Source organism: Desmodus rotundus, chromosome 2, assembly GCF_022682495.2.
Source record: "Desmodus rotundus isolate HL8 chromosome 2, HLdesRot8A.1, whole genome shotgun sequence".
NCBI lineage: Eukaryota > Metazoa > Chordata > Mammalia > Chiroptera > Phyllostomidae > Desmodus > Desmodus rotundus.
In genome coordinates this window covers 207,715,614-207,729,687 of record NC_071388.1, presented here as the reverse complement: position 1 = coordinate 207,729,687, position 14,074 = coordinate 207,715,614, and the positions used below count along the sequence as shown (strand labels likewise).

The 14,074-nt window shown below is 60.6% G+C and overlaps 1 protein-coding gene across 4 annotated transcripts in view; it reads right to left on the bottom strand.

Moving 5' to 3' along the window:
• Positions 1-10,336, bottom strand: part of TRAF3IP1 (TRAF3 interacting protein 1) — a 30,562-nt gene extending 20,226 nt beyond the window's left edge. For all 4 annotated transcript variants that reach the window (XM_045198286.2, XM_053919300.1, XM_024564229.3 and 1 more), the window contains exons 1-7: positions 10,111-10,336; positions 7,207-7,275; positions 6,653-6,814; positions 4,941-5,084; positions 4,411-4,842; positions 2,617-2,688; positions 1,530-1,605 (exon numbers count right to left, since the gene is read on the bottom strand). In XM_045198286.2, the coding sequence (XP_045054221.2) occupies positions 1,530-1,605; positions 2,617-2,688; positions 4,411-4,842; positions 4,941-5,084; positions 6,653-6,814; positions 7,207-7,275; positions 10,111-10,233 (1,078 nt within the window). In that variant the 5' untranslated portion in view covers positions 10,234-10,336. The remainder of the gene's footprint in view (positions 1-1,529; positions 1,606-2,616; positions 2,689-4,410; positions 4,843-4,940; positions 5,085-6,652; positions 6,815-7,206; positions 7,276-10,110) is intronic.
• Positions 10,337-14,074: the final 3,738 nt, after the last annotated feature.

The following is a 14,074-nucleotide window of genomic DNA, read 5'->3' as shown; positions in this document are numbered from 1 at the left end:
GAGACCGACGCCCAGACGGGGGGGGGGGGGGGGGGGGGGGGGCCGGTGCACAGCAGCTTCCACCTTCAAAGATGGGTCCCCGACCCCTCGCACCTCCACACTGAATCCACAGCTGGGTTCCCTCCACCTAAGTGTCCCTGTGGGCCAGCTGTCTCCTCAGAGCGTGGGGCTGCATCTGCCCTAGACATCCGGGCCTCTAGAACCTGCCTGGTCCTCTCTGCTCATCGGTCCCCAGTCCAGCCACTCTCTGCCTGCCTACTGGCCAAGCCTCCCAAAGTCACCGGATATAAAGATGACAAAGCCACTCCCGAAAACGTCATGGCTCCCTGCTGCTCAACTCCCCTCACAGCCACGGAGCTCCGGCCCCCAGCCGGCCCTCTGCGCCTCCGAGGTTCCCGGCAGCTGGCCCATCCACCTCCCTGGGCCCAATGGCTGTCCCCGACCAGGTGGCCACGTCCCGTCCACCCCGCGCTCCCTCCGCCCTCGGTGCGCACTGCCACGCCGCTCTCCAGCCCGACTTCTGCACACCAGCACGCTCGCTGCCCCGAGGCAAGGTGGACCCATGGGGCCTTTGACAAGCGCTTTCTGTTTGAGCAGGTGGACAAAGATCAGCCTCACCGGCCACACCGCTGCCCCCGCACCCCCAAGCCGGCCCAGCTGCCACCCTGCACAGCCCCAGCTCCGGGGTACAACACTGGAGGAGGTCCTGGCACCCCTCTAGCCTGTCAGGAGCTCCAGGAAGACAAACACTGAAGGTGTATTTTACCACCACTTTTAAAAAAACACTGAGAAAACGACGGCAGAAGCAGACACACCACGTGCACCTGGTCAGACACTGAGAGAGCGCTGCAGACAGAACACCAGGCCGTGACGGCGGCTGAGCGCCTGAAGCCCTCTCCCGACACGGGGCCCAGAGAGAGGCATGTTCACTGAAGAACTACGTGCCTCGGTGGGAGAGGGGCGTACCCCCCAAGTCTCGTTTCTACATGAAAGCTCTGAAGACCACGTTCTTGCCACACGTCACCCGTCACAACTCAGGAAAAGGATGCTCTGCTGCTGCTCCAGGCAACTCCGTCCTTCGCCGGCCCTCCCCAGCCCCTCGCCGTGCTGGTGCCTCTCCCACTGGGTCTGCCCGTGAGGGAGCCCAGACCAGGCCTGTCCCCGGCGCCCCAGCACCAGCATGGTCCCCAGGGACAACCACTGCCAAACACCAGCTGTCTCAGGGCAGGGGGCTTCTTGAGCCCATCCTGTGCCAGGACTAAACTCAGCCTGTTGGACCAAAGGCAAGTCACCGAAACGTAAGTGACATTTCACTGACACATATTTCTAGAAAACGAAAATATGGTCACATCTTTTAGGCTGCAAAGCAGACCCCAGCAGGGTGCCCCTCTGCCCCGGTGTCATGAGCTCACGCACACAGGTGCCTGTGTGCATGTGTGTGTCTGCGTTCGTGCGTGCGTGCGAGAGCTTCACCGCCGTCACAGCCCCTGCTCCCATCTGCAGCCGCCGTGCGGGGAAGGGCACAGTACCTTCCCCTGCAGTTCTGGACCGCTGCCTGGAGGTCTTCACCATCACGGACCCGGTCGCTCTAGGGGAAGCCTCCGTCTCGGGGAAGAGAGAAGGAGAAGTGTTAGCTGGCACCACACCCAGAGACACCACAAGCAGATTCACGATTTGAGCACCACTCGAGGAAGGCGTGGAAACAGAAAGAGGCCACCCGCACTCTCAGCGGGGACGCGTACCAAATCGGGGCACTGGGGCACCTGAGGCCTGAGGAGGAGTTGGAGGGCGACTGAGCCCCCTTTCCCTCTCAAGTCAGAATTCCGACTTTTTGTAGAGCTGGGCAGCGGCCAGCAATCTGCCAAGCGCGCTTGACTCGACTGCCATCGCTACACACTTAACCACGTGCCCGCAGACAGCTGTGAGCACCCGTCAGGGGACACAGCCCGTCCCATCCCCCACCCCGGCAGCTCCCGCCTCCCCACTGCCGTTAGGGCCAGGACAGCCTCCTCGCCACCCCACGCCTCGTCCCACCCCACGCCTCGTCCGTCTCCCCTGTGGCTGCCTGCACACCTCCCTGAAATGCAAGGTGCGTTCTGAGGACTGGGATGGGTCTAAGCGCCCTAGGATGGCCCACACGGAGAAGATGGGGCCCAGCCCTGACTGCCCGCCCCCTCGCCCCTGCCACCAGGGATGCTGCAGGGCCCCCCCTCCCCCACACAGGCCAGACAGAGATTGCCGGGGTTGCTCCAGCTGGGCCTCCCTTTCTCTGTCTGCCCGGTGACTCAGTCCTCTCCCAGACTCATCCCAATTGCCACCTCCCCCTCTCCCGAATGACCACCCTGTCCCTGGGAACACCGTGCGCCCCACCTGCCAAAGGAAGCTGCAGGAATACCCAGCGGTCCACCCCAGGAACCCAGAGGGCAGCACCCCGAATGCATGACCAGACAGCCCGCCATGCAGACCCTCACTTTCACAGCAGCCCGGACAGGGCCCTCTGGCCCGCGACCCACACCTCACGCTCCCGTCTCAGGCCGAGAAGGGACCCCAGCACAGCAGTACTGTGTCAGCTCAGCCGCAGGCTTGCTTCTCTGAAAGGCACTTTTGGGAGCTTACCTCGGTTTCAGCTTTGGCGTCTTTGGTAGGTCCGTCTGACAACCTTTTAGACACCTCACCGGAGCTTGATGACTATAAAAAAAATGCTTTCCTTGCCTCCAAGTTCTAGAATTATTCAAATCTGCTTCATCTGAGAAGGTGCCCAGATGCACACTGTCTCTTGCTGACCAACAGCAAGACACCCTCCCCCGCATCCCAGTCCAGGCAAGCTCGGAGCTGTGGGCTGCTGGGCCCCACAGGGCTTCCCGAGCACGTCCGCCCAGAGCGGCACAGGACAAGTGCCGGAGCTTGAAGGTGGCGCCTCTCAGCCGGGCCGCCAGGCCAAACCTCTCAGGACACCTCACTGGGACACGGGGACTCTGGCACCAGGGAGGGGGAGCCACGGAGAACCAGCGCCCACAGCTCCCGCCCCACGCAGGGAGTGGCCCCTTTCTGAGGTCTGGCTCCTTCGAGCAAAGGCCCGGACACGGAGGCAGGTCGGCACTCTGGGGACAAGGTACAGGAGGGCTGTGAGCACCGCCCCGTGGCCGGCACCAGCTCCCCAAGACACGCAGAGTGCTGTCCGGACGGGAGACACGGTCGCCGAGCCGCCTCACCGAGCCGCCCTGCCATGAGGGCAGAGAGCGCGGGCACCTGCTCGCTGTCCCACCCTGAACGTCCTGCAGCAGGGGCCCCCCACGGGCTGCCCCGGCACCCGGCTGTCCACTCAGAGGGGACAGGGCACCTGTTCCCTCACCCCATACGTGTCACTCTGCTGACCTCTCAGAGCTCACCCACACCCACCACATCACCTTCTCTCCACCAACCCCAGAGGGAGGCCAGGCAGGCCAGCATCCACGTGGATGGGCAGCTGCAGGCCAGTGGAGGGGACCCCGCCCACCAAGCCACCGGCACACAGAGGTCACAGCTGGTGTGTGTCTCCCCGTGGCAGGCCAGCTCTGAGCAGGGACTGCCCCCCACCCTGGCCTCACACCCCTTCTCAAGAAACCTCGCTCCCACGTGGCTCCAACAGGCCCTGCATCACACGTACAACAGCGCTTTACAAGTCTCTCCATCAAAACACGAGGCCGGGCAGCAGTGAGTGCAGGGGACAGAGCGGCAGGGACGCAGGAGCCCCAAGAGCTGGGACAGCCACCCCTCTGTGGCCGCCACGCACAGTGAGACACTCCAGGGTGCACCAGCACCTCAGGAAAACCCGGGTGGGGGAGACACGTTGTCTCGCTCTCTAAAGAGAGGCGGCTCGCGGATGCCTGCGTGGCCCTGGCCTGGGGGAGTCTGGTTTCTACCACACCCAGCACAGGGCATGTGACTCCAGGCCTCGGGGACCCCCGAGGCCCCCACAACACAAACTCAGTCAGTCCACACCCAGCGTGCAGCCCCCAGGGCTCGGTGGGGCCCGACCCACTTGCCCGGAGCCTGGGCAGCACCAAGACACCACACCCCACCCCAGAGAGCCACCGCAGGAAAGGTGCAGCCCAGGCCTCGTACCCACCGCCGGCCCCAGCAGAGCTCGGGCCCCTCCTTCCCAGGACGCTCGACAGTACACACAGTCCCCACGAGCACAGGTGGCCCTCGGGGGTTCAGAGAACAGCCCCCCACACGGCCCAGAGCACATCGGACCCCCGGTGCTGCTGGGATCGGAGGCTGTCCGAACTCTGCACTGGAGACTAAAAAGACCACTTTCCAGGCACACGGGACGAAAACCCAGCTCCCTAGACTCTGCTGAAGACAAAAACCATCGCAGAGAGCCGCCCAAACCCGGAGGCAGGGTTCACGTGTTTGGAGAGGACTCACCTTCTTGTCCAGTTTTTCCTGCTCTCGGCTCTTCTCCCTGCCGGGGTCCCGGGCACGCTCCCCGTTTTTCGCCCTCCGCCTGTCCCTGTCCCTGTCCCTGCCCTTGTCTTGCTCACGCTCCTTCTCCCTGTCTTTCCACCGCTCCTTCTCCTTTCCTCCCTCGTTCCTCCTCTCTCGAGCGCGGTCCAAATCCTTGTCCCGGTCCCTGTTGCCTCTGTCCCTGTCCCTGTCGGGCCTGGCCCGGGTTCTGGCCCTCTCCCTCTCCCCTTCGCGGCCCTTGTCTCTCTCAGGGTCTTTGTGTCGGTCACGGTCATTCTCCCTGGTCTTCTCCTGGTCCTTTTCCTTTCCCCTCGGTTTGCTTTCTTCTTTCAGTTCCCTCTGTTTCCGGTCTCTGCTTGCACTTCCCTGGTTTATTTCAGAAGCTCCTCTACCCTGAAAAAAAGTCAAATACCAAGATTGCTCATGAGCGCCGTCGCCTGAAAACGGGAGGACTCACTGCCCCTCGTCCCGGCACGCCGCCCTGCCGTCACCTCCTTATCTCTGGGGACCCTGGGCTCCTCTTCCCTCGCGTTCCTGTCGTCCGGCTCTCGAGGTTTCGACGTCAGTGAGGCCCGTCCCCTGGCGTCCCCCTTCTCTGCAGCCAGCACTCTCTTCACCGCGTCATCACTAGACAGCTAGTCGTCCCAGCGGCAGGGAGGAAATGCAGGGTGAACGTGGGATCAGCCCAGGGGACGGACACCAACGGCCATGTTCAGAGGGAGCTCAGGACCCAGGCTCTTTGTCCCTCAGTGAGATTTAGAGGATGGGGCGTTGGGGGGCGCGCTGTAAGGCCACATGGAGCACAGCGCTCGCAGGGCCCCTGGGACCCACACTGCAGCAGGGACAATGGCGCCCGCCCACATCCCACACCCCCAAGGTGCGGCTGCATGCTGTTCGAGGACAATTCCAAGAATGCCTCCACCTGCCACATGGTCACGGAGAGCCAGCAGGAAGGGGCCCAGAGGGAGGGTGGAACTCATTCCCGGAAATCAGAGGCCCCCACGGCAGCGCAAGACAACCCCCTGGAGCCAGCACACAGCTCCACGCAGGAGTCCCCTCCCCCACAGGCACCGCTCTCCACATGGACGTGCTGAGCAACCCTGGGTCCCTGGGCACTAGCCCCAGACCAAGGACACCCTGCGCACTGGGGCACACGGCCGAACACAACAGTCAAATGACCGTGTGCTACGGGAACACACCAGGGCTCCCACGTCACCTGGGGGCAGGGGCAAAAGGCCAGCCGTCCCACACCACTGCCAGACAAAGCCGTGAGGAGGGAGCCCGACCAGGGCAGGAGACCCCTGGGCAGGCACAGGGGCAGCAGGAGAGAGAGAGAGACGAGGACAGGGAGCAGCAGCAGGTCTCGGGGGCCTCGCCAGCCACAGCACAGGGCTGTCTGTGCACCATCGCCCCCGCCCGGGGCAGCGAGAGGCCTCCAAGTGTCCAACAGGGCAGACGGGCCGGTCTGCTTTTTAGAAAGGGGAGCAATGTGAAGGCTGCAGGGCGGGAGCTGGGGACAGAGCCCCTGCCTGGCAACACCAACTTCTGCACCTCTGACAGGTGAGCTGGACGCAGACCAGAAGGGCGGCTGCTCCAGGGAACACTGAGGGCTGGCCCGGCCCACAGCCCACCAGGGGCATGAAGGGCTTTATTGGCTACACCCTTGACACAGGCCCAGCTCCGCTCCCCGGAGGCGGCCTGGCTCCCACAAAGGAGGCAGACCCTGGGGACAGCCTCCTCCAGGGCAGGCCGTGCCTGCAGCCCACGGCGATGGCCTCAGTAAGTAGCAAATGCAGTCCCCAGACACTGAGACAAGGCTTCCCTGAAGGCAGCACCGCTCTGCAAACAGCCGGCGGAGGGGAGGTGCACAGAGGGGCAGAAGGGAGGGCTCGAGAGAGGGAAACCGCGGAGGACAGACAGGTGGGCAGAGAGCAGGGGTGTCCACAAGCCCCGAAGAGGAAAAGCAGCTCCTCCACCCACCTGGGCCCCAGCTGGAACAAAAGGAGGGATACAGGGTCTGGGCACCGGAGGGGGCCCCATTCTGCACTGTGAGCCTGTGGAATTAGGGCGTGTCTCCCCTCGCTCTGCAGCGCCGGGACAGGCGGGACCAGACTGAAAGCCCAGCATCCGGCACCCCCGGCCCAGAACTGCTTCCCGGTCACCGTCCCTCTCGCAGGCAGGGCAGGGCCAGCCAAGGTGTTACCTGGCCGAGGCAGCACCTCCCGATTCTCTGCAGCAGCTCATTTGTCCTCTCGGGCTCGTGCCCTGCCACGATCCGGGCAGGCTTCGCCGACAGCGGCTCTCCTGAGACCAGGACCACCACGTCTATGGCCTTCTGCAGGAAGCTAATCTTCGCGTCTTTGTCCTGAAAATTTCCCATTCAAGATACAAATAATAAGACACTTCAAAAAAACTTGTGTTGACTGCAGCACGTTCAACAGACACAGTTCCTGTTTGCATAAAGAGCTGTTTCTAGACGTCCAGTTTAGAAATGCTGACTCTCTACAACGAAACAAAAACAACTCATTACAGTGTTTGATACTAGTGGGTGGGCTCGCACTAACCTTTACAACACAATCCGATTTCTCAGTGCACAGAAGTGGCATGAATGCCAGTACCAAAAATGAAAAAACGGGAGAGGACAGAGCAATCTGCACGCTAATCCACCTCGCAGTCCAGCCACAACCAGCACGGAAACGGGACACCACGCGCACGGCTTATGAAACCCCTGCTCCCCACGCGGGGCAGCCCACCCACCTTCACATTGTCCGACTTCATCTCGGCGTCTGTATACAGGCCCTTCATGAAGCCCGTCATCCGAATCACCTGCAGCAGGAAAAACAGAGCCACAGTCAGCGCCCCACAGGACAGCCTCACCCTCGGCCCCATCCACTGCGCCCCGAGTGCAGGGGCTGACCGGGTCTGCCGGCACCCAGGACCGAATTCAGGCTCTCACTTGACGGATGCGCGTCTCCCACGTGCAGGCCCTCGCACCAGGAAGTAGCCAGCCTGGCTGTGGGCACAGGTGACATCACAGGGACTTGCAGGGTTGTGAGGGAATGGGGGTCAGCACCTGGCCCACACTCAGGAGCGAGGAGGGGTGTCGGAACACCGCCCAGTAGCAGTCAGGTCTGAAGGGAAACTGAAGGCAGGCTGAGAGAAGAGCTGGGGGAGGGGCTGAGAAGGCACTGCCGGGCTGAACGAACGGTCCTGGAGGGTCCGTGGTGAGAGGGTCCTGTTCAAGGGGCCAAAAGGCATCCGGGACAGGAGCCGCCTGAGGCCGGAGTCAGGCAGGGACGGACCCAGGTGGCCTAGGGAGCCATTCAAGAGTAGGACTGAGCATCGGACCCCAAGCAGGCCCCGAGAGGTTCAAAGGCAGGGGACAGCATCTTACAAGGGTCACTCAGGCCCAGTGGAGAGAATGGCTTCCAGAAAGAAAAGGAACTTCCCAGCTTGGGTTCTGAAACTAGACAGTGGCCTTCCTCCCTCACCGGCCCTCCCTCCCAGGACAGAGGGGGTGAGCCGCACCACTCCTGTTCTCTCCTCGCCGGCCCCCCATCAACCTGAGCCTCCCAACCTGTGCCCCTGGGGGGCTCTGAGTGCTCCCATACCAGCGTTTCTCACGGTGTGGCAGGCTACTGTCAAATCAATACCATGGGGCTTAGTTATTGTTTCTTTACTGTAATGAAACATTAAAAGTATCGGACTGCATGGTATGCAATGAGGACGAGCGTATCTCTGTGTGTGTCCCGGGTGGATATAAAGCGTGTTTATTACTGGAAGCCATGGTTTAAAGAACCAGCCCCACGCCAACATGGACAGCCCCTCTGAGCCCCCGCTACGCCAGCTCCGAGTAAGGTTTCCTTCCTCATCAAGCACACTGGCGCTGGGCCTCTGTCCTTCCCGGGAAGACAGGAGCAGCATCACGAATATCCTGCAGCTAATATTCCTGCACATTTCTCGTCCAGTCTCTTTTGAGGTTTCCCAGTTCGCTGGCAGTTAAAATTGTGAGCGATAGTCTCAAGTGACAAGAGACGTGAGCGCCACAAGGTCAAGTCTTTGACTTGAAGAAGCAAAGGCAGTTTAGCTGCAGCTACAGTAGCAGGGTGGTGGCTTCAATACAACACTTGGGGGCCGTAGAGAATTTCCACCCAAGGCTCCACGCCTGTTCTCTGAGATCGCTTTCCAAAACGTCTGCCCAGAGACCCGCCAAGTCCTGCAGGAGGGGCGTGTCACCCGCCTCCCTTCCTGATGGGACTGACACAGGACAGCGTGAGGCTGTCCTTGGCCGGCTCCCATCCTGGTGACTGACTTGTGCCCTCCTGGGTCAGAGGGGGCAAAGGTGAAGTAGCACACAGCTGCAGCCCTTCCCAGGGCTGTAGGAGGAGGAGCCCAGACAGCCCTTTGGAAGTATATGAAATCCCACTGAGTTTTAAGCACAATTAGGGTCTTTAACACAGAGACACGTTATAAACTAACAGCAGAAATTAAGAAAGCACAGTTCGTGGAAGAGTAAGACGCCGAATCTGCGGTAAAGAGTGAGAAACGGCATTTGGGGGCCAGCAGGGGTGAGGTCAGGACCCCCTGGAAGTCCACACGTTCAAGCTGCGGCCTCAGTCCACTGAGCACAGCCGAGTCCTCTGAGGCCATCCCAGGTGCCCATGGAGGCGGGCACCACCCCCTGAGTTACCACAGGCCTTCACAGACCCCAGCTAACAGTGAATGTCTGTGGGCACCTTCCATGTACCTGGCCAGGTGCAGCTCACCTAGGATGTGGCAACAAGTTACAGTCTCCGCCACTCAGCAATTCACCTTCCAAGGGGGAAAGTGACAACGGATCTCAACCCAGGCAGGTGGTGCTGCTTCTCAGCGAACACTAACCTGCTCCTTTGTAGGTGCCCCCTCCTGCGATTCCCCTACAACCACTTTCAGTAAATTCCCCCACAGGCATTTATTAAACATCCAATATGTGGTGGCCACTGTGCAGAGAGCCCTATGGAAGAAAACCGGCGGGGACGGAGGGCGGGTAAAAAAGAGTCACTTCCTTCTCCCAGGATTTCTGAGCGCCTCTGCGCACTGGGCACTGAAGAAAAATTATCCTAGCAACAGCTCGGGCAGGTAGAATGGAAGACGCGGATGTGCTCTAACAGAAATAATGCTTGCTGCCTGCGGGCCCAGGACACTCCTTAGAAGAGGTGGCGGGCGGGGGTGGGGGTGATAAAGGTGGGGCCAGGCACGCCGCACAGACACCGCAGGATTGGGCCCGAGGTCGCCCCTCTTGTCGCAGGCCAGCCGAAGGCGGAGATCCGCGGGCGGGGGGGGCTCCAGGGACAGGGGCTGGGCACAGCCACGCGAGGCCCGACCCTGACGCCAGCCCTCATTTCGGCCCCCGACCAAAGACCTCTACCTCGACCCCGGAGCCCAGACCTCGACCCTGGCCCATTCTCCGGCCCGGGCCCTATTCCCAGACATGCACCTGGGTGCCGACCCCCGACCCCGAACAGCACCTTGGCCCGGGTCGGGCCCACTCGCGGCCCGACCCCGGCCCCCCGACCCCGACCCACACCCGGGCCCTGATTCCCAAGTAAGCCGCGGCCCTCACCGAGACCCGCACTGGCCCGGACCCCCGACCCGCACTCCAGCCCTCGCAGTAATGCCCACCTCCGTGATGATGTCGTGCAAGTAGCGGAACGGGGGCTTGTTCAGCAGCTTCTCCGTCAGCGGCGGCCTCCGAATCACCTTTCCCAGGGCCTCCTGCGTCCGCCTCACCACCGCCGCGTTCATGGCGGCGCCCCGCCCGGTCCGCCGAGCCTAAGTCCCGCGTCTCCGCCACTCCCGCCCTGCAGCCGCCGCCCGCTCCGGCCCGTACGCCCCGCTCGTGTTTCCATCCCACAGTGCACCGGAGTGCGCCACGGCGCGTGCGCGGGGCCGCGACGCCCGGTCTCCAGGGCAGCGCGGCCTTAGCAACGGACGCGTCGCGGAGCCCCGCCCCTGCCCCGGATGCGCGCGCACGCTGGACGAGGGTCTGCGGTGGGGCAAGCTCGCCTCTGTGCAGAAGGACAATTCGCCCTCTCCCTGGACCCTCCCAACGGCCCCGGGGAGCAGGTGCTCGCCCCGGGTTAGAAGTGCCACCCGGGGACTGCTTAACAGCGACACTGCTTCCAAGATCTGTGTTGCCTGTTTCACGGATTCCAAGGGGACTGGAATAAGCTCAAAAATCACGGGAATGAAAATGCCTGATCCTGCCTGTTACTTACTACGGCTACTTGCGCAAGTAGTCACTGTTTCCTCCAAGACTACGTTTCGACTCCCACAAAGCAGGGATAGTATGTGCCAGCCTCCCTGACTCCCAGGGTGGTGAGGACCGAGCCTCGCGACAGCGCTCCGTAACCCGGGGGAAGCCACGCCCCCGATGTTGGGCCAGGTGCCTGCGGTTCTGCCGAACCTGTCTCCTCCATCCACCTGTGTCCATCCACCTGCACAGGCTCACTGCAGAGACCCTTCTAGCAATCTGGAAGCCTGTAGTTCTTCTAATGGACACCTTCACAACTCGTACTTACATCCCTTTTTGCCATTTTCAGTGCCCTTCGTTCTTGCGAAGACCCGCATTTTCATCTGGTGCCATGCCCCTCCCGCCTGAAGACCCTCCTGGGCTACTTCTTTGAGCACAAGTCACCCGGCGGTGAATGCTCGCAGCTTCTGTTTGTCTGAAAGTCTTTAGTGCACTTGCACATTTGAAAGATAGTCTCACCGACTGGAATTCTGGGTCATTTCTTCTCTCAGGACTTTAAAGGCTTTACTCCACTGGCTTCTGGATCACAGAGCCTTTGAAGAGAAGTCTGCTGTCTTTCTTACCTTCCTTCTGTCCGTTGTCTGGCTGCGTTCAAGACGTTCTTTTGATAATCGGTTTTCATAAGTTTGTCCATGATGTAGTTTTGAAGTTTGGGGGCTTTTTTTTTTTTTACTTAAAATTTGTATTTGATTGTTATTGGCATACAGTAAAATTTACCCACGTCAAGTATGCAGGCGGATGCATTTTGGTCAGTATGCACAGTGGTCGACACCGCCACCACATTGCTGCGCGCTTCAGCGTTCTTGCTGGTCTGCATCTCCCTCCCCAGTCCAGCCCCAGACAACCACTGACCTGGTTTCTGTCATTACAATTTTGACTTTTCTAGAGTTTCATATGAATGGAATCATATAGAACATTATTTTTGTGTGTTTAATTATTCCTCTTACAATGTTTTTTTTTAAGATTGTAGTTATTTTTCTTTTTAGAGAGGGGAAGGGAAGGAGAAAGAGAGGGAGAGAAACCTCAATGTGTGGTTGCCTCTTGAGCGCCCCCTACTGGGGACCTGGCCCACAACCCAGACATGTGCCCTAGACTGGGGACTGACCCTTGGGGAGAGTCCTTCCTGTTATTGACCCTGCTCCTCAACCCCTTGGCCAAAGTACCTCCTTCCTCTGAGCCCTTCCAGACAGTTCCTGGTCTGGGTTCTCCAGACTCACACCCCAAGGCCTCAGCAGGCAGGACAGCCAACTGTGACAATCCAGGGTGATGGTCAGTACTGTGAACGATGCTCCTTCCAGGTCTCCCAGAGTCCCATTACCTCCTTATTGTCCTCCTTATGCTTATCTTTGTCACATACATGTCCTGCTTCCCGAGAACAAACATTCACCCTGAAACAGTTCATCAAACCCCATAAAGAAGAATAAAACAGTTCCAGTCTGCCTAGTCATCCCTGAACATGCACGCCCACCTGAAACGAAGACTGTCCACCCGCAGGGGGAAGGGTGTTGGCGCCTGTCCTCCCCGGGCCTGCCCACCACCTGACCCCACCCCAGGCCCCCAGAAGGTCTTTTTTAAAAATAGACTTTATTGACTCTTAGAGGGGAAGGGAGGGAGAAAGACAGGGAGAGAAACATCAATGTGTGGCTGCCTCTACCACGCCCCCTACTGGAGACCTGGCCCACAACCCAGGCGTGTGCCCTGACTGGAAATCAAACTGGCAACCGTTTGGTTTGCAGGCTGGCACTCAATCCACTGAGCCACACCAGCCAGGGGCCAGAAAGCCTTTAAAAGAGGGGCCACAGTAGGACTGCGTACTTCCTTGGGGCGGGGCCCTCGTTTGGGAAGGCGGGCCGGAAGCTCTGAAGCGTTTGGGCCCTGAGAGAAGGCTGCAGCGTCTCGCTGTCTAGGTGCTAGGGAAAGAGAGCCGGTGACATTCTCAGGATGCCCAGGTGGAGCCCTCAGAGGGTGCTCTGGTGTCCGAGGGCTGGAGTGCTGGCCCAGACATCCCCCTGATCTGCTGGCCATGCCCAGCTGGGGACCCAGAGGTTGCTGAAAGGAGCACCCGCCTCTGAGCTCTGAACACTGGCTGGGGGAGCAGCCTGAGCAGGTGCTAGAGGGTGCACTCAAGGAGGTCGCTGACCCCAGCCTCTGACCCCAAGAGCCCTGCCTTCTCAACAGACACCCCTCCCCTCCCCCTGCTCCAGACTGTTCATAGCCCAGGGCTGCAGGGGCAGTGGGGCCAGCAACCGGCCTGTCTGCAAGCCTTGGGGAAGGTGCACATAGACATGGAGAGCACTCTGGCCCCTGAGGTTCCACTGAGGACCCTGGCCAGTGCCGCTGCAGGAAGACCGAATCCGGCAGAGCACCAGGGGCCATCTCAGCCAGCAGAGGCCTGAGGGCTCTGGCTTACTGCGCTCTGGGGGACCTCAAGTCTATGAAAGAGGGTCTGCAAGGATCTGGGACCAGGGAGCAGAGCTCCCGACCCCACTGAGGGCCTGTCTGGGGGAGGTGGCCTTGGAGAGGACTCATCCCTGGAGGTTATAGCCTCAATGCCGCCCCTTGGCGAATGCACACCCTCCACTCCAGCAGTCATTCTGGTGCCCTAGAAAGCAGCAGCTGACAATACAAGGAAGGACTTTCCACTCCAGGAAAGGGACCTGGAACCTGGGCCATGGAGGGTGGCGGGTGAGAGGAACCTGGGGCCTCCAGTTCTGGGAGCTGGAGCGGGGTGTGGACGGGGGAGGGGGCTGCGAGCTGCAGCCTGAATTACCCCTGAGCTCCTCAGAGTCCTGAAAGGATTAAAGGAAAAGGCAGAAAACATAAAAGAGTCATTCATAAAAAAAGATAATTGGTTAAATAGCTGTAGAAAATCACAGCACAGAAACTTGTCTGAAACATAGAAGGCTGGCAGGAGAGGCTTTTGAAATAAGTAGTTCCTGAATGAATGGAGGAGATGACCACGGCCATGACTCACCCCAGGAGACGGGGCTCCACAAAGCCAGGCAGCCTCCAGGCCCTACCTGCCCTCACCTGGGAGGAAAGCGCTCCCGGGGACAAAGGCCCAGGGAGGCTGACTGGGCCCAGCTCAGAGCTTGTCACCTGTGAAGAGCCTGGGATGTAGGTCAGCCTATGGAGGGGGGGTTGGAGTGGCTGGTGCCAGGCAGGAGAAGGGGCCCAGAACCTAGGGACAGCCTCGCCAGCCCTGGATCCAAGGCTGGACTCCCCAACAGGCGCAGAGGCCGGTCAAGTGCCTTGCTGTGTGTGGCATCATCCAAGCTGGGAGGTGGCTGAGCCCTTTCTGTGAAACCTGAGGGCCTTCCTGGGAGGGCTCGT